This window comes from Rhinatrema bivittatum, chromosome 2 (genome assembly GCF_901001135.1).
Source record: "Rhinatrema bivittatum chromosome 2, aRhiBiv1.1, whole genome shotgun sequence".
Taxonomy (NCBI): domain Eukaryota; kingdom Metazoa; phylum Chordata; class Amphibia; order Gymnophiona; family Rhinatrematidae; genus Rhinatrema; species Rhinatrema bivittatum.
Window position 1 is genome coordinate 422,567,651 of NC_042616.1, and position 19,096 is coordinate 422,586,746.

Here is a 19,096-nt window from a genome sequence, read left to right on the forward strand (position 1 = left end):
GTTTTCCACAGAATCCCTTCTCTTTGTACCCAGTGGAACTGGCTGTAACCAGTGCAGCTCTGTTCAAAATACACGGCAGCTGCTTCCAGGAATGAATGCAATTTTTTTTTTTTTGCAAGCACCTTCTTCTCCCTCCCTGCCCGAAAGGTGAGTCAGAAAAGATGTCCCCGGCAACAGGGAGGTGTTGCTTTAAAGACGTCTGAGGGTGCTTTGCTAAGAAGGTGACATCAGCGGGCTGGGCTCCGATTCAATGGGAGAGCGCAGAGTGGATGCGAAGCGGAGAGAGAGTAACACACACGCGCGCACACACACACACTCACACGCAGTGACTGGCTGGAGGGGGAAGGAGAGGCAGCAGCGGCTGACAGACAGAGAGGAAGCTCAGCAGCGGCGCTCGGAGGTAGGACCCGCTCTCCCCAATCCCTCGTCATCCTGCCCTCCCGGGGGCTCCTGCCCCCTGCCACCCCCCGGAGCAGAAGCAGCGATCTCCCCTCTACCCTCCCAGCCCCATATTGCGGGGGTCCGGCCTCTTTTGGGGGTTGAAATCTAAGGGGAAAGAGGGCTGTTTCCTCTTTGTTTTTTGTTTTTTTTGTATGTGGGGGGAGGGGAGGAGAGCCGAGGCCGGAGAGTGACAGGGCTCCCCGGCAGCCCCCTTTCCGTTTTCTCTTAATGGGGGGGGGGGCGATCCGCTGCTTGGCCGGGGGCATTACTTTCCCATTGCTCGGAATCGAAGGGTTGATGCCCAGCCTTGGTTTAAGGAAGCTGTTTAAGTGTTATCTTTTTAACGGAACCCCCACCCTGTATTTCCATTAGTGCTGAAGATAAAATACCCCCCCCCCCTCAACACCCCTTCTTAAGTCATTTGGAGGGTGGCATGAGTTCCGACGTGTTTGGTTCTGTTATTATATAAATGAGATTTTGTGTACGGTGGGAGCCAGGCAGGGAGGCTGAGTGTAAGTCAGCTGTTGAATTGATTAATATCTCTCTCCCTTTTGTTCTCATTGGAAAGGGGGGGAGTTCGTTCCCTGTTTTTTTTTAGCTTTTTTTTTTTTTTTTGCCTACCTGCCAGAAAACATCAGGATTAAAAGCGAATCTAAATACCGCGTTTGACCATAAGCAGAAACTATAAGAGGTAGTTGGGATAAGAAAGCAATGGCTTGTTTTTTTCATTCTTACATAATGATCACAATAGTGAAATTGACTCGTTTTTTGTTTTTTTTGCTGTCTCTTGAGATATACATACATATTGGTTTCTGCATCTGTACTGTTCTTTTAAGGAAACAAACTGCAGCCAGGCTGCTTTTGGGATAAGTTGTATATACTAGGTCCTTTTTTTTGTGTGTTTACTTCCTATTTCTGACGGCATTGTGTCAGCCTAATGTATGTTTTGAGGGGTCTTGTTAGAAGCTGAAAAGGGGAAGCAGGTAATTACAAAAAATATTTCGACCAGAAACAAATCAGGTTTATTTTTATAATCAATGAGAGAGACAAGGATTCTCGTTTGCATCGTATTAGGAATGGGATGGGTTAGGGGCGCTTGCTTCTCTTTCTTCCTTTTAGAAGATGCTTTCTGGTTGAAGTACAAGTTGTGTGTGTTTAAATGAGCTTCCAGGACAGTACATTATATATATATATATCTATATCTATATCTCATGGCCCAGTGTTTATGAAAAAGGTGCAGTGCCTGTGTAAGCTGGGCTGGCTGGATTTGGTGCTCAAGGATTTAGAAGGAGGGATCTGTTCGCCTCTTGTTATCTTCTTGTTGACTCTGATAATGTTTGGTTTGCAACCCGTGTCTGCTGGGGGCTCAGGATTACTTGGGGTGTGGGAATACTGGTTTGACTGGTAAGTGTGCGCAGACTGATGGCCTAGAGGTTGGTTGTGAAGTCTTAGCTAGCATGACTTCCCCACCCACCCCCTACTTGAAGCAGTAGAAATACTCTCCCTTTCCTGCCACATCCTGTGATTTGGTGGCTTTATTTTGGTCTCCTGCATCTTCCAGGAGTGTGTGGGGTGGCCTGACCTAGGCTCTGGGCCAGAATTACACACACCTGTCTGTAAATGAAGAAATATTGTGTTACAGCATGGCTGTCCAGGTAGATAAAAGACTGCTTGTTTTCTTTTTCAATACATTATTCACAAGTAATATGTTGGAAGGTGCTGCAGGTCATCATGTGGCGGAAAGAAGATATTGTAACGTTTATAACTTTTGTAATGATTGCAGTACTGAATTTTGAGGCAAGCAGGCGCTTGGCCCTGGTGTATACAGGTATAGCAGCTCTGGATCTTTCTAGGAACCTCTAGTTGGATAAGAGTGCATGCCAAGAACTCCTTTATGAAAAATGTATCTAATACCAATGATTTGGAATCAAAACGTTGGTGTTTAGATATGTAAATAAAATGTTCATAGTTATGATTAGGCGCTAACTGTATTCTAGTGTTTGAAGGAGAAAAGTGAATCAATTTTTCTCAGAAAGGCTAACATTGGGTGCTTAGTTATGGTGACTCCAGAGGAAGGCAAATCCTTGGAGAACTTCAACCAGCTAATTTTTCACAGGTAAAAATTAAAAATAAATAAATATCCGCTCCCTAAGGTGCTGTTTGGATCAGCACCTATCATGATATCTCAAGCTTTGCAATGCCTTAGGTTTACTTAGATAAATGGAAATGAACAGGATGATATCTAATCTGCACACCAACTATCTTGGGCCACATATGAGACATGTATGTGCATTTAAATGTTGTAAATACATTACCGTCTAGATTTCATTCTGTTACTTTATTATTTTTTTATTGCCAGCTAAAGAAATTGCAGGTGTTCCAAAGCTCCAAAAAAAAGACAATTGGAAATTAGTCTCTTATTCATAAATCTAAAATTTCAAATAGATGCTCAGTTTAAATGAATTTCCAGGACAGCACATTTTATATAATTTTTATGCTGAAATCCCTAAGTTGCGGCTGCTCCTGGTTCTCCCAAGTTTAACTGGAACAGGATTGACTGAATACTGATGTGACGTTGCCGCCAGCTTTTGTGACAGCTGCTGTCTTCAGCCTTGGCCTTGTGACACTGCTAATGAGGTCAGATGGACGGTCACATCTGTGTACGCCGGCACCCCAGAATGCTGTGACCTCCATGATTGAGGTGTAAAGAGCTTATTTAAATGCTGTCTGGGCATTTTAATAATTGCCAAGTAAAACTGAACCCACTTAAATGGGCAGACTCTCATATATCCCCATCCAGCTCCTGCCTCTGATGCTTAGGGAAAACATCACAGATTTTCTTTGTGTATGTGTGTGTGTAACACACTTGTAATTAGATCCTGCAGAAAGATTTTCACAAGGAGTTTGTCACCCTTTTTTTTTGTAATATTGAGCCTTGCCACTGGGATGCAACATGCAAGAAGTAATTTGCATCCCTGTCGGGCAGAAACCGGTGGCAGCAGAGCAGCTGTCTTGTTGTTGATTTCACAGTGCAGCCTGCAGCAGGTCAGCTTCTGCTCTGGAAGCTCTTTTTTTTTTTTTTTTTTAATCTTGACATAAGTTTACAGAGACGGGATAACTCATGGGTCTTAAATGCGTAACTACGTTGTACAAACATAACCCCCTCTGAAAACATGATCTTGTGTGTACTTGGCCATGAGCCCTCCAGCACGGCTCGTGATGTTGTAAAGGCCAGGGTTAGCATGTTTAAAATTTGTAGCTGTCCAGCTGATACTGTAAATATTTGCTGTGTTGTAAATAAACATGCACATTTTACATTCATTTAAAACAAAAAGAACCCCCATTGGGGGAAACGCAGACTTCAGAACCAGCTGCCAATCCTCACGTGATCTGCTTATGGTGACGGTTTACTGTAGCTGTACGTCAAGAAGGGGGGGTTTGCCCCACTGCATGCAGGAAGACGTCCTATTTTTTTTTTTTTCCCCCTTTGGGAAATCGGAACTGCATCTCCCTGCATGCAGTGGGATAAGACCAGGACTGGATCAGCTTGCCTCCCTTGACAAGGAGCTATCTGGTTACCCTGTTATTGATGGAACATGTGATTTCTTGTTGTGACCTACCCATATACGTTTTCACTGGTTAGTGGGTGAGCTCTGCCATTCGTGATGACCCGGCTGATCTAACAATGTATTGGAAATATAAACATGTCTCCTAGAACATTGCTTCCCAACACCCAGTCTTTGTAGCCTTCAGTTGAGCTGAATTTTTTTTTTTCAAGGTAACCGAGTTATGTAAATTAACCCGAGTGTATGCCACAGTATATATTAATATATTTCTTGTTCGTAGCCATGTTAGATAGCCTTTATGTGGACACCCCAAGCAATTGAGCACCACAGTTTGTGTGTATGTTTGTGGGGAGGGTGGTTCTAGGAGTCACTATGGACTTTACTGCCCTAAAGATAAATTTGCTTGATAGAAAAATGTGTGAGGATGTGAAATATCTGTTGATAGAAATAATATATAGCCAGAGCTCCTGTGTTGTGTGTGTTGTTTTTTTGTTGTTGTTGCATAATCCCAGAACACATTGCATCTCGCAGTAGAACTGCGATAAAATAATGCTGATCTCCCTGAGATTGGACAGGAGCTAGGCGCCAGCAGGTGTAACGGCTTCGTGCTGTTTTCACTAGCAGGGATGGGGGGGTCCTGGCCATTGAGATTGGTTTGCAGTTTCTTGCTCTGAGACCCAGGTTAATTTGCATAGTTTGGTAATTCGGAAAACTGGCCCTGCTTGCGGCCCTCAAAAGCCTGGGCTGGGGTATCTCCTGTATCAAAGGGGGGGGGGGGTCACTTGAGGCTTGTTAATTAATGGGTATGCATGCCACTTGTAAAATCTTACGCACATGTACAAAATATCCTATATATGCAGAGATTTAGACTATTGCACAGCCATTTGAGTTGCAGGCCTTTGTAAAATTGTATTTGATTTATCACTCTTATCACCCAGTTTTTCAGTAAGGCATTCAAAGCAGTGTTCAAGACAATAAAATTTAATGTTAATAAAATACAGCGATAATCATCAGACAGGTTACCTGTCCACAGAAAGGGGAAAGAGAGGCTAAAAACCTGGTGTAAGGAAGAGTGTTTTGGATGTATTGGGGGCTGGGGCTGGGTAGGGAGCAGCGATAGTCTATAGTGTAAAGATGGCCTACATCTGTCCATGGCAAGAAGAAAGATCCTAAATGAGAAATTCAGATCATATGGCACTAGACATTTAAACTAAAGGACGGGGGTGGCAGAAAGAAGTTGGAATGTCGTTCCTGACAAATACAGGAAGTGAAAGAACAAATTAACAAAATCAGCTCAATAGTCCTACTTTTAAACAAAAGGGCAGAAAAGGTGTCCAGGAAGAGCCAGCAAGCTGCGTAAGAAAAGCTGAAAACCCACGAGCACCGATGCTCGTAGTCTTGAGCAATAAAATCCCAGATCTGCAGGCCCTAATGGCAGAGTTGGACTTGGATATTGTTGCTATTATGGAAACCTGGTTCAGTGAGTCTCGTGAATGGAATAACGGCCATATCGGGCTATGACCTGTTCAGAAAGGATAGAGAGGACAGAAATGGGGGCAGGGTGGCTCTAGATGTCAAAAACAATACCCGAGCAACTGAAATGCAAGGGGTGAGGGGTAAGGAAGAAGCACTGTGGGCTGTCTTAAAAAAAAAAAAAATGAAGTTTCCATTTACACTGCTGTGGTCTACAGATCTCTGAATCAGATTGAAGACCTGGATAGAGATCTGGCTGAAGACATTTGAAAAGTGGGAAGGAAGGGGGGGGATTTTATCTGCCGGATGTGGACTGGAGTTATCCCTGTTGTAGAGTATGTGAGAAGTAGAGAGATTGTGGATGGCCCTTCAAGATAAATGGTGATGGGACCCCCATGAGGAGAGGAGCACTACTCTCAAATGTCTGGGTGGGTGCCACCTAGGCACCAGTGATCATCAGACAGTATGGTTCGATTATGTCAATAGTTAAATTATGTTATATAATTATTAATAATTATTAATAATTAAATAATTAAATTATGTTAAATAATAATAAATAGTTAAATTATGTTAAATAGTTAAATTGTATATATTATACTCATATATTTATTTATTACTATGTTAAATTGATATTCGGTTATATTGTTCCATCTGTTCTATGGTTCCATGTAAAGCCCCTTCTCTTCTGGGCAGTTCATCGTTTTATGTAAACCGGAGTGATTTGTGGTTCTCACAAGAACTTCGGTATATAAAAATTAAAAATAAATAAATAAATGTCAGGCAAGAGGGAGGGAAGTCGCACGAAGATCAAGGTCCTGGATTTCAAAAACCACAGACTTTGGTGAAATGGCGGCATACCTTGAAGAGGAGCTAGGCTGGGAGGAGATGGGTGAGGTGGAACATCAGTGGACGAAGCTAAAAAGAGCTATAACACAGGCGACAAACCTTTTTATGCAAAAAAAAAAGGAAATAAAAGTAAGAGAAACAGGAAACCGATATGGTTCTCCAAGCTGGTGGCTGAGAAAATAAAGGAAAAAAAGAGCAGCCTTCAAGAAGTACAGAGGAACTCAAAAAGAGGAACATAGGGAAGAATATCTGGTGAAGCTGAAGGAAACAAGGAAAGAAATCAGGATTGCGAAAAGCTTGAGCGGAAAAAAGTTTGCCAAAGAGGTAAAGCGTGGTGACAAAATATTCAGATATATCAGAGAGAGAAGAAAGACAAGAGGTGGCCTGGTAAGGACTGAAATGAGACAAGGAACCACAGTGTGGAGAAATATGTGGACAATGCCATGGAGCGAGATGAGATACATCCCAGGCTACTTAAGGAGCTCCGAGAAGTGCTGGTGGGTCTGCTCAAGGACCTGTTCAATAGATCCATGGAGATGGGAGTCCTGCCGCAGGACTGGAGGCAAAGTCAGCAGGGCTTTACCCAAGGCAAGTCTTGCCTCACAAATCTGCTTCATTTTTTGAAGGGGTTAATAAACATGTGGCTAAAGGTGAACCGGTAGATGTGGTGTATATGGATTTTCAGAAGGCATTTGACAAAGTTCCTCATGAGAGGCTTCTAGGAAAAGTAAAAAGTCATGGAATTTGTTGCCAGGGGATGTGGTTAGTGTAGCTGGGTTTAAAAAAGGTTTGGATAAGTTCTTGGAGGAGAAGTCCATTACCTATTATTAATCAAGTTGACTTAGAAAATAGCCACTGCTATTACTGGCATCAGTAGCTTGGGATCTATTTAATGTTTGGGTAATTGCCAGGTTCTTATGGCCTGGATTGGCCACTGTTGGAAACAGGATGCTGGGCTTGATGGACCCTTGGTCTGACCCAGTATTTATTTATTTTATTTAGAAACTTTTATATACCGGTATTAGTGGGGCCATCATACCGGTTCACATTCTAACAAAAAGGCTTGGAAATACATATCAACAGGGAGGAGAACTGGGAGGGGGGTTAACCAAGGGCAGCATGGAAGAATAGATTAAAACAAGAACAAGTAACAATTAACAATATAGTTAGTTCCTTAATATAAGGAAAGTGAGGTCACCAAGGAGTGGTGTAAGAGATGGTGTGAAGGGGAGGATCTATTCTGAGTAAACTTGGTTGAACAGTAGTGTGTTTAGTTTCTTTTTAAATTTGGTCACATGTTCTTATATGGCATGTTCTTATGTTCTAAGGGCAGTTGCGGTCTCCCTTTTCAAAAGTGGTAGCAGGAAGGAGGCTGGAAACTACAGGCCAGTTAGCCTTCCCTCAGTGGTGGGAAGAAAATTAAATGGAGAGACTGCTAAAGGAGATAATGAACTATCTGCAAAGCAGGGGGGGTTACAGGATCTGAGACAACATGGCTTTACCACAGGAAGGTCCGGTCAACAAATCGGAGTGCTTTTTTTTTTTTTTTTTTTTTATTGGGTGACTAAAACAGTGCTAGATGTGGTTTGCTTAGATTTCAGTAAGGCTTTTGATGCAGTCCCAAATAGGCTCATAAATTAAATAATCCTGGGAGTGGGTCCCAAGGTGGTAGAAGTGGATTACAAATTGGCTGACTGACAGACATTCGCGAGTAGTGGTAAATGGAATCTATTCTGAAGAAATAAGAGTGGATCAGTTCTGGGACCCATTCTTTTCAATATCTTTGTGAATGATATTGTGGAGGGGATTAGAAGGTAAAATTTCTCTTTTCGCAGAAAACGCTAAAATCTGCAACAGAGTGGACATGCCTGAAGGAGTAGCAAGAATAAGAAGTGATCTAGGAAAGTTCAAGGAGTGGTCGAAGATTTGGCAGATGGGATTCAGTGCCAAAAAGGCAGAGTCACACACTTGGGGCGTGGCACTCTGAAGGAGTTTATTTATTTAGAGAATTTTATATACCGACAGCCGTTTGCACATCGTATCGGTTTACATATAACTTATAACTAGTTGGGAATGCCCTTACATAGAACAGGAACAAAATGTACAGTAACTTACAATAACAAGATAAACTGTGTAACTGAGAAACTATTTACAGAATTCGATGGTATATAGACCATAATTTGGTTAGAGAGTGTGTTTGAGTAACAGAGTTGTATGTGTAAGGGGGCGGGAGACTGATGTGCACGAAGTGGGAGAGAGACCTCGGAGTGATAATGTCTGATCTGAAGGGGGTGAAGCAGGTGTGACTAGACGATGGCTAAGGCCAGACTGGATGCTGGGCTGCAGGAAAAAGGAGGTGACAATGCCACTGTATAGATCCTTGGTTAGGCCTCACCTGGGATACTGTGTTCAGTTCTGGAGACCTCAACTAAAAAGGATAAGTACATAATAGAAGCGGTCCAGAGAGAGGCGACCAAAATGGTGTGGGGCCTGTATGGAAAGCCATGAGATGAGACTGAAGGACATACCCAGGAGGAGAGAAGAGATGGGAGAGATATGATAAAGACCTTCAAATACCTGACAGGAATTGATGCACAGAAGTCAAATCTCTTCCAATGGAAGGAAAGCTCCAAAACTAGGGGTCACGATATGGAACTCCAAGGGGGAAGGCTCAGGAATACTGTCAGAAAATATTTCTTCAAGAAAGCATGGTGAATTCATGGAATGCCCTCTTAGAAGAGATAGCGAAAGACAAGAACAGTAATGGAATTCAAAAAGGCCTGGGAGAAACAGAGAGGATCCCTGTTGCATGGAGAATGGAAATGATGAAAAGGAGTAACTTTTTTTTTTTTCTATTACACCTAAAGTTTACATTGCTGTTTGGGGGTGGCCTGGATGGAGCGGCAGCTGCTCTGACCCTTAAAAAAAAAAAAAAAAAGCTTGCTGGGTAGTAGATGAACCTTTTTGGTCTTTATTTGCTGTAATTCACTGTGCTACTATGTTGCTCTCGGTTAATAAACTAAATATCAAAAACATACAAATACAATAAATTAAATAAGCTAAGACACACATTGTGACACAAATAAAACTCTCTCCAGCTGATAGGCCACACTACTACATGGTTAAAAAACAAATAAAACAAAAAACCTGCATAGCTCAGCATTAAAAAGGACCCAGAATAAACAGTAAAAACATCAACTAGTGCACCCACTCACATAAATCTTGTTTAAAATACAACCTCAACATGCAGATCAGCTGACTCGGGTCTTGTGACTGCGTGTGTATAAGCTGGTTCTTGTGCTGTTCCTAGTTGTATTGTTTTGTACGTGCTCTCTCTCTCTCTCTCTTTTTAATGCTGTGGAGCGCTGCAGGGGTGAATGAGGGCTTCCGCCATCAGGGTTTGCAATTTCAGCAGTCTGGCTGTTGCACAGGGTGGGGGAAGGGGACACAGTAAACCCGCAGCAGGAGGCTGGGACCCCCTCGGGGTTGAGGCCGGGCTTGTCCTGTCCACCTTCCGATTTCTTGCACAAAGCCGATGCCAGTCCTGTGCCAGATGTTTGTGCTCAGCCTCTGCAGGCTGCTCTTCGTCCTGGCATGCCACCTTTTCAACTTTCGCGCCTTTCTCCCACTGTCTCTGGCTTGCGCTGTTACTTGCAGCCCCATGAATCCATTTAATAGCATTTGGGGCATTTCAGAAAGTGAACCTAAATTGGCTATTTACACACCTTCCTGTCCACCCATGAGCTTCTTTTAACATATTTATGCAAGGGGAAGGGCATTTTATTTATTTGTTTGTTTGTATTCTGCCTTTTTACATATGTGGCCTTAAGGTGGATTACAAAACAAGCTTTAATGAAGAGTTAGAGTACATTGGTCAAAGATCATTTATAGTCGCAGTTGAATCAAATTTACAATAAGAACACATAAGAACATAAGAAAATGCCATACTGGGTCAGACCAAGGGTCCATCAAGCCCAGCATCCTGTTTCCAACAGTGGCCAATCCAGGCCATAAGAACCTGGCAAGTACCCAAAAATTAAGTCTATTCCATGTTACTGTTGCTAATGGCAGTGGCTATTCTCTAAGTGAACTTAATAGCAGGTAATGGATTTCTCCTCCCAAGAACTTATCCAATCCTTTTTTAAACAGAGCTATACTAACTGCACTAACCACATCCTCTGGCAACAAATTCCAGAGTTTAATTGTGCATTGAGTGAAAAAGAACTTTCTCCGATTAGTTTTAAATGTGCTACTTGCTAACTTCATGGAGTGCCCCCTAGTCTTTCTATTATCTGAAAGAGTAAATAACCGATTCACATCTACCCGTTCTAGACCTCTCATGATTTTAAACACCTCTATCATATCCCCCAATGGATAGCATTGAGTGATAACTTCTTTTCCTCTCCACGCTCATTAGAGAATTCCGAGCCTCCCAAATGGCTCTTCTCCCCCCAAGCTTCAAGTAGACTATCCTCTACGAGATTTTGTGCTTTCAGCTGTTTATGCTCCAAAAACCTGGAACTGTCTTGCCTCGCTTTCAGGAAAAAAAAGCTAAGGAATGGCTTCTTTGGTCCCTTCGGCAGTGTCACTCTGGGGCCGATGCAATAAATTACGCCCAGCTCAGAGCATGAGTTAACGAGCCGTTGGACACGCCAGACCGAAACCACCCGATGCCATAAGGGGGATTAGCGCGTCCAAACAACTGCGTAGCTGATAGCGCTCATCCCGTGTAAATTCCATGCAGATAAGGCTATCGGCTGTTACCCTCCCCCGATGCAGTAAGTTCCCAGGCACCCAACACAACACCTCTCAAGGTGGCAAAGTTAATGCCAGCCCCGCAGTCATTTCGTGAGTCATGGGCTTATGAAAAAATACTGTTTTCTATGGTTCCTCCACGGAGAATGGTATTTTGTTCATCTAAAAACCTACAGGTTTTGGTGATTAACAATAAAGGATTAATGAAATGGGTCGATTACAAAAAAAAAAATAATTTCTAGATGCACAATGTACACGCTCCAGCTCGATTTCACCCCTTGCTATTTTGTGTGTGTATATAGTATGTACATCCAGAAACGTTTTTTTTGTTTGTTTTTTAATGGATCCATTACATTAATTCTTTCTTTAGCTCCCTTAGCAATATGTAAGCGCACAGCCGTGTATCCCGGGTGCCCTATGCATTTGAGTGCTAGGGATGCAAAATTTTTCCCTAGTGCGTCCCTTTTAATGCGCCAGCTCATTTAAATATAACATCGAGTGCCCAGGGGAGGTGGCTGTGCACGCGTTAGGAAAACAGGCGCTCAGTACGAGCACTTGTTGTACCGCTCGTTTTATTGCATTGGCCTATCAGTCTTTCCAACCCTTGTACCTGAACTGTCAAGGATTATAAATTGCGAGATACTTGGGGGCTTGTTTATTCACGCACTTGTAGACAAAGCAGAGGGTGTTGAATTGTATCCTGCTTTTGACTGGGAGCCAGTGCAGCTGGTGTAGTATTGGTGTTATGTGGTCGTGTGCTTTGGCCCCTACCAAGATTTCAACATCTGTATTCTGTAGAAGCTGGAGGCGCTTCAGACTGTATTGAGAGATGCCGTTAAATAGAAAGTAGCACTAGCCATTTTGGCTGGTGATTTAATGCGTGTATCACAGTAGTAAGATTGTGTTTATCAAGGTAGTTGCACAGTTGGCGAATCTGGTGAAGATGCATAAAGGGAAGGTTTTACCACCTTAGAGAGATGTTTCCTTTGTGAGATTCTGATCAAATTGAACCCCTAAGCTTCTTACTGACTCCTTAGGTTGTAAGGGGGTATCTGCCAGGGAAAGTAAGGATCGAAGGGTCCAACCTTGATACCTGAGCCAGAGGAGTTCTTATTTGATGGGATTTAAATTGAATTTGCGTTGCTAAGCCATTGGGTTACTGCCATAAGACAGTCATTGAGATTGGCAATGGATGCGGTTTGGTCTGATCCCATTTTTAAGTAGAGTTGGATGTCATCAGCAAAAAATGGTATTCAGTATTGAAGGATTGAATGAGGTCGCAGATTGGGAGACTGTGAATGCTGGAGAGGACGTATTGTATTCTTTTAGATAGTACCCTCAAGGTGTGCTTTAATGCCTAAATAACTTTTGTCTTCTCCTTTTCCTAGAACGTTCTGTGATTTCTTGAGTGTTTGCTGCTGTGGTATACTCACAAACCCTTTTACTCTTTGACTCTAATTACGTAGTTAGTTCTGGCTTGAATATATCCTATCCTCTTTTATTCTATGTTCAGTTCACACTGGCAAACTCATCCAGAATATTAAATTTGGCTGTATAATTTCATCAAGGCTTGCTTTTGGGGGAGGGGTGGCTGCCTCGGGCACCAGCATCACAGGAGTCTCCCCTTGGCAAAGCTGTGTGATATTCCTGATAGTGGCCAGGCCTGTTTCTTCGTTTCTGCTCTAGGCCCCAGTGTGACTAACACCAGTTCTGTGTTTTTATGTTCACACTTAATATTAGAATTGATTCCAAAACTCCATGCACACCCATTGAATTCAGTATTGGTTACTCTTGGAGCCACTAATCCAGGTGTGAATCTACCTTCCTGGGTGAGGTTAGTTTCCCCGGGATTAATGTGGAATTCGACCTTCAGTCTCTCTTCAGGGTATATGCATGTGCATTTGATACGTCACTAAGAGGGTGTGTGAGGAGCATATTAGATGTGACAGAATAGTGTTTGAGAAGAGCATGATATCACAGGGAGATTATAAATCTTCTTTTCTGGGTTCAGGTGCATGGAAGTCGTCTGTACTCTCGAGTAACCAGTGCTTAAGAGCAGTGGGTTGAAAGCCAGGCCTGAAATTTCACTTCTCCCACTGCTGCTCCTTGTGACTTTGGGGAAAGTCTCACTTTATCCCTCACTGCCTCAGGTACCAATTTAGATTGTGCGCCTTCTGGGGCAGGGGCAATACCGCCCGCACCTGGATTTGTAACTCGCCTTGAGCTCGGATTTGGAAAGGCGAGAAATTTTTAGATGTAAACCCTGCGGAGGTAGCCTGTGTTCCATCAGAGAATGACGAGGGCCAGTTCTCAGGCCTTACCCTGGGAAAATGTGCAGGGCTCAGAAGACTTGAATCGGGGCCATAGGGTGCATTTATTTATTTAATTATTCTGTGCCCCTTCCCCCCCTCAATTTATAAACTGCATCATTGGCCATTCAGTGCTAGAAGCGAAGGACAATGTGAAGGACAGGTTGGGGTTCTCTGCCACACCCACACAGCAGATATTTCCAGAACTAAATGTTAGGGGCTTTGTAGAGTTTCTCTTCTGGGGGGAGGTGCAGTAGAATTGCTGTCTTGTGCTTGGTGCTCTGCTGTTTAAGGCTCCCTCACCTGGAAGCAATGCAGTTGGACAGGATATATGCCCGGGGGCGAAAGCCAGGTCCCAAGAAATTTACATTCTGTCATTAGTCTTAGGGGTGGGTATTTTTTGTTTTGTGTTTTTTTTTTTTTTTTTAAAGAGAGCTTAATTAAAAAAAACAAAAACAAAAAACAACCCAGAAATCTCATGCAGAATTTGCTGCCGACATGTTTACTCTTTCTTTTGACGAGCTGCTCTCTCATTCTCCTTACGTGTTTGAAAGATCCTGCTGTAATTAGCATTTCATTTTCCTATCAGGCAAGTGAACTGGAGGCACCCACTAAAAGTACAGAGCTGGAAATGTAAGTTGTGGGGAGGCTGTTAGTGCTCCGCTCGGTGGGGTTCATTCTTCTTTGTTCTGTGTGAGTTTTATGATTTGTGCTCTGGGAAGCTGCCTTGCTCCAGCTGAATGGTAGGAAGCCTTAGGAACTGCTGGGGATTTGGGGAAACAGGATGTCAGAAGGGAAGGGATTTTCTTTTGGATTTGAAAAAAAGATGGTCTGTCTCTTTCTTTAAGTATAATTCCAAGGATCTTTGAAAGAGTGCAAACCCTTGTTAAGGTATATTTTTATTTTATTTTTTTGTGGTTTTATCCTAACATTAAAGAACTTCCCTGTTTTCCTTCTTCCCCCAGCAGTTGGACTGGGCTGGCCTATTGTCGAGGTGCGAGATATGCAGAGACATGGCGGCAGAAGTCTGCCCATCCATCCAATTCATTTAGCATTATATTCCTTATCACTTCCTTAGAGATCCCATGCTTTCTTGAATTCAGATACTGTTTTTATCTCCACCACTTCTCACATGCACCACCTCCCTCTCTCTGTAAAGAAATATTTCCTAAGATTACTCCCCATGACCCCTCATTCTGGAGCCTCCTTTCCATTGTAAAAGGCTCACCTCCTGTGCATGGAAACCTTTGAGATAATTAAATGTCTCTGTCATATCTCCCCCTATCTCGCCTTTCCTCTCTAGGGTATACAACTGGGGGGGGGGAGTTTGTCCTGTCATTGCAACATTATGAGGGAAGGGTGGAGGGGAGGGGTCCTGAGCTAACTCGTGTCACCATGGCAACCAGCGTTGGTGGGCGCGGCACTGGTAGCATTGACAGCAGTAGTGGCAAATTAAAAAAAAAAGGTTAAAAAAAAAAAGAAATGTGTTCTGTATAGGAATAGGACCACTCTTTATCTTCCCAGCTGATCACTGGTGCCTGTCCCCACAGCCAGCTGTTTGATTAGCCCAAAAAAAAAATCTGTGCTTTATTCAGTACCAGTCTGGAGCAAATTTGAGTAACAAATGCAAACACTTTACTAGTAGATTGAAATTTGATGGATGAATGTGCTTTTTTTTTTTTTTAATTACTCTTATTTTTTTCACACATTTGCTTTTTCTTCCCCCCCCCCCCCCACCCGTCCTCCCCAAAAAAGTGGGGGGTTAAGTTCTTGAACACCTTGAAGTGGTGAATGCATTGAAAAAAAAAAAATAAAGTTTTTCTTTGCAAAATCCTTTTTTTTTTTTTCCAGCCAGTTTGTGTTTTTTTTTCAGTAACCAGCACACAAGATTCAGTGCAATTGCAGTTAAAAGGATGCAGGGATCCATGATGCCTCAGCTGTTCATATGCGCAACACACAGAGGCAGGCGAGCAGATTGTTGAAAAATCACACTGCTGCATCTTTTATTTTGTTTTTTCCCACTCGACAACTTCCCCCTGCTCCCGGTTTGAGCTTCTGGCCCAGTCAGTACCTGTCCAAGCAGGTTTCCAATGCCATGAGCCTTCATCTGCTGCTGCGTGGCGCTTGGCCCCCTGTTTCATTTCCTTCCCGTAGCCCAGTCGATACAGCAGTAGCCCTCCGTTCGAGAGAGAGAGAGAAAGAAAGACTGCGCTCCCTCTGGAACATCCTCAGCCCCTTGTCAACCTGAGGAATAGGAGCCAGCTCCAGGAATCGACCCTGGGTCTCCTGCATGGCAACACACATCCCGCTGTTGGACTGGGGCCCTGTATGGCTGTATTTCTCCGGTTATTAGGTTTGTTTTTTTTATGTGTGGAATTATAAACTGTAATGTTTGGTTTTTTGGTTTTTTTTCCTTCCAGCCAGTCAGTTTGACCAAACTGACTTAAATGAGAGAAGGATGCGAAAGGGGGAAAACCGCCTTATAGAACTAGCACACTAGTAACATAATATCTGAGAGGCACGTTTTATCCAAGCAATCTCGGATAGTGGCAGCCCCTAAGGAGCAGGCTATCGCTCTTTTGGTAAAAACCCCTCATTAAATTTTAACACACTATATAATGAGTGATTTAAGTGCTGTGACTGTTTTTGGTTTTTTTTTTTTTTTTTTTTTTTTTCTGAGAATGGCCAATCTCGCCTGTCCCTCTGTTTGGACTGTTAATCTTCCTTATGCATGGCTCTTATGAGTGTAATGTGTAACTGAAGCAGTTTAAACAATATTATCCTCTCCCATAATCTACATAGATGGCAGGTCATAGGTTGGAATTGCAAAAGCTTTCTGTGGGTTTGAAAACTAGAAACTGTTTTGGGGTTTTTTTTCCACAGCTCGTCCTTTTCTGTCTCAACCCGTGTGTAGATTCGGTGGCCAAGATATATATGCGAAACCTCATTGGAATAATATAATATAGCTCCTTCTATGGTAGAAGTGGGAGATGCTGCTTAATGTACTGTAGAAATGTAAAACCCCAGCAAGGGCCACATTTTTGGTGTTTAAAAATTCAGCATTCATGTTCACACCTGTTAAACTGTTTATATATATATATGTGTATCCCATTTCCCTTCCACTACTTCCTTTCAAGCACTTAGGTATAGGTGTTCTCTGGCATTTTCATGGAAGATGCAAGGATTCTTGCCTCTTAAGGTGATCTTTGATGCTCTGTTTACTGCTTTTATTGTTGAATCTGCCTCAGAATCCTGAAGTCAGACTTGATTTCCTCAGAAGAAACTTTTTTTTTTTTAAATTTGATTCCTTTAATTGTATTTCCCTCTGCCCTCAGGCATTAATGTAAATTTTACATTAATATGAGCATATTTGATGGCAAGGTCTGCTGCTGCAGAATCACAAACCTAACTGCTTTGTTTATGATGCTTTTCTCTGCTCTAAGGCTCTTTTGCCCCCTTTTTTTCTTTTTTTTAATTAAAGCCCATTAGAATTCTTGTTGCTATAAAACATTATTACAGGCATAGTAGTGAGAAGCCAGTTTATATATGTGTAAGCACAAGCTCAAACTGAGCAGCAGTGCAGCCCTTGGCTAGCACCTTACACAGCTTCGCTTTGGCTGTTGGTTGCTGCTCAGTAGGAGTTGGTGCTTGGAAGGCAGCAGGAGTGGCGCTTTCCAGCCCTGCAGGTTTGGTGTCTGGTGACACCCTTGGGTATTGGGTGCTGTCCTGTTCAGCTGGGTTTGGAGGAGGTGCACGCTTGTGAAGTGTAACCATCTCTCTCTCTCTTTGTTGCGTGCTGTTCAGCTGTTTTGTCACTTCCTGTTTTTGAGCCTGTTTGCACCAAATGGCTTCCTGCAGGGTGTACTGTACTCTCCTTTCCTGCTTATTTCAGCATTCCAGTACCATTCGGTTTGTAGATGAAAGTGTTCAGAGCCCTCTGCAAGAACCCCACTTTCATAACTTTTTTTTTTTTTTTAATGAAACCACTTGGGTGTGTGGCTGTATCTGGAGACCCAACATTTCCAGGATAGTGTGACAGCTGGTTCAGGAATCCTGGTTTCAGATCACATCCTTTTGTGAAAAAGATGCTTACTGTCATCCTTTTTCACCTCCCAATCCCCCCCCTGCCCTTTTTTTTTAGTCTGCATCTCAAATTACTCTTTGTTTCTTAGGACTGTGCTAATAAATCTGGTTTCTCAAATACTCGCTGTAGGGTTTGCACCTGAACATGAGGAGGGGTGCGTGTGCTTGAGACTGTGCTTACCCACCTCTTTTATAATATCTGAAGCCAGGGAATAGGAATCCGATCGTTCATATAACCTATCAAAGCATTAGCTGAGCCCTGTAGCTATTGGACAAGATAATGACATGCTTACAGGTCTGAATATATTTTTTCTGGCATTCTCTGATGTCATGCTATTGCATCACAGTTGCTATAGAGTTTCTAGTGTCTATTGTGAGCTTACTTGATGGAATTTCTGTTGAATTGGTCTTCTGAGGCTGGTTGTCAGCTCTCCGGAAGATGCAGTATCAGGAAATACATCAACCAAGTTCATCACAATGGGGCAAGTAGTTCACAATACCTAGCGCCCCCCACTCAAAAGGAAAAAAAAATGTAACCGCCAATCAGAAGCCAAGGAGAGTGTGGATTCAGATACCCCCCCCTGGCCTACAGTCGGCTTAATCTGAAGATAACACGACTAGCAAATGTATGCTAAGCTTAACCAGAACTGGACACGGTGTTCTCAAGACAGGCATAAAAATGCACTGGCCAATGGAAAGTACGACGCCTCCTTCCACATTCGGGTTCCGTGGCCAAGGCTGGACAGCGTGGAAGCACTAGCATCCCAGAGCGTCTGTGCAAGGAACCGTCAGAGCGGGGCCAGGGACCTGCAAGACATGTCTGATACTGTAAGTGCCATTTCCCTGGGCACGGAGGGCTTTGGCAGATGCCTTGTTCTTCTAGGGGTTGGAGGTGGGGTGTTATTGGTTTCTACGGCGTGACTGCGACAGGCTAAGCCGCTTCTACTGTATTCTTAACATCCGTCCCCTTGCAATCCCAGTATCCCCCCCTCAAGAGAAGCTGTGCTGCTAATCCTTGATCAGCCCGACTTCTCCGTCATGACCTGGATCATCTGCTGACCCTGTCACCTGGGTCTCTTAAAAAAAAAATGTTCTCTCCTATCCTGAAGACTGGTGTTCATAGTGTTCCTTTCCCAGCTCTGAAACATACAAAAATCATACTGTACTATGAACTAGAATACAGGTGCTAAAGAAGGGAGTGATCCTATGGGCAAGAGGACGTTGGCCATTGAATCCTGGAAGCTGGGGAAATGGCGGAGGAGGTGGGATTCACCCCTTTTGGTGGTAAAGAAGGGAAGAAAATTTGACAGGAAGTGACATCATATGGCTCATTACTTAGATAAGAGGTGCACGACCCCATTCCTTAAGAGCCACAAACGGATGTGGATTTTAGGCTGTCCACAATGAATATTTGTCAGGCCTATTAGTACACATGTGGTATGAGAATCAGGGTTTATTTGAATAATTTGGTTACTGGGCAAATGAGATCTGTTGTTGGCCCTTGAGGACTAGGGTTGTAGGCCACTGCTATGTGGTATCCTATGATCATATTTAAACTAGCAGGACTGCAGGTACAAGCTACTGGTGGGTAAAGAAGAAAATGCTACTAAGTTTTATAAATAT

At 43.1% G+C, this 19,096-nt stretch overlaps 1 protein-coding gene across 4 annotated transcripts in view; it reads left to right on the plus strand.

The window, feature by feature from the left end:
- The first annotated feature begins 262 nt into the window (after positions 1-262).
- CSNK1E (casein kinase 1 epsilon) overlaps positions 263-19,096 on the plus strand; it is an 81,964-nt gene continuing 63,130 nt past the window's right edge. For 3 of the 4 annotated variants that reach the window (XR_003854661.1, XM_029590228.1, XM_029590229.1), the window contains exon 1: positions 17,906-18,301. Coding sequence is in view for 2 of the 4 variants with exons in the window: in XM_029590228.1 (XP_029446088.1) it covers positions 18,098-18,301 (204 nt within the window). In the remaining 2 variants the exon portion in view is untranslated. Of the gene's footprint in view, positions 401-17,905; positions 18,302-19,096 lie in introns of those variants that run through there. The other variant, XM_029590230.1, reaches the window with a different exon arrangement.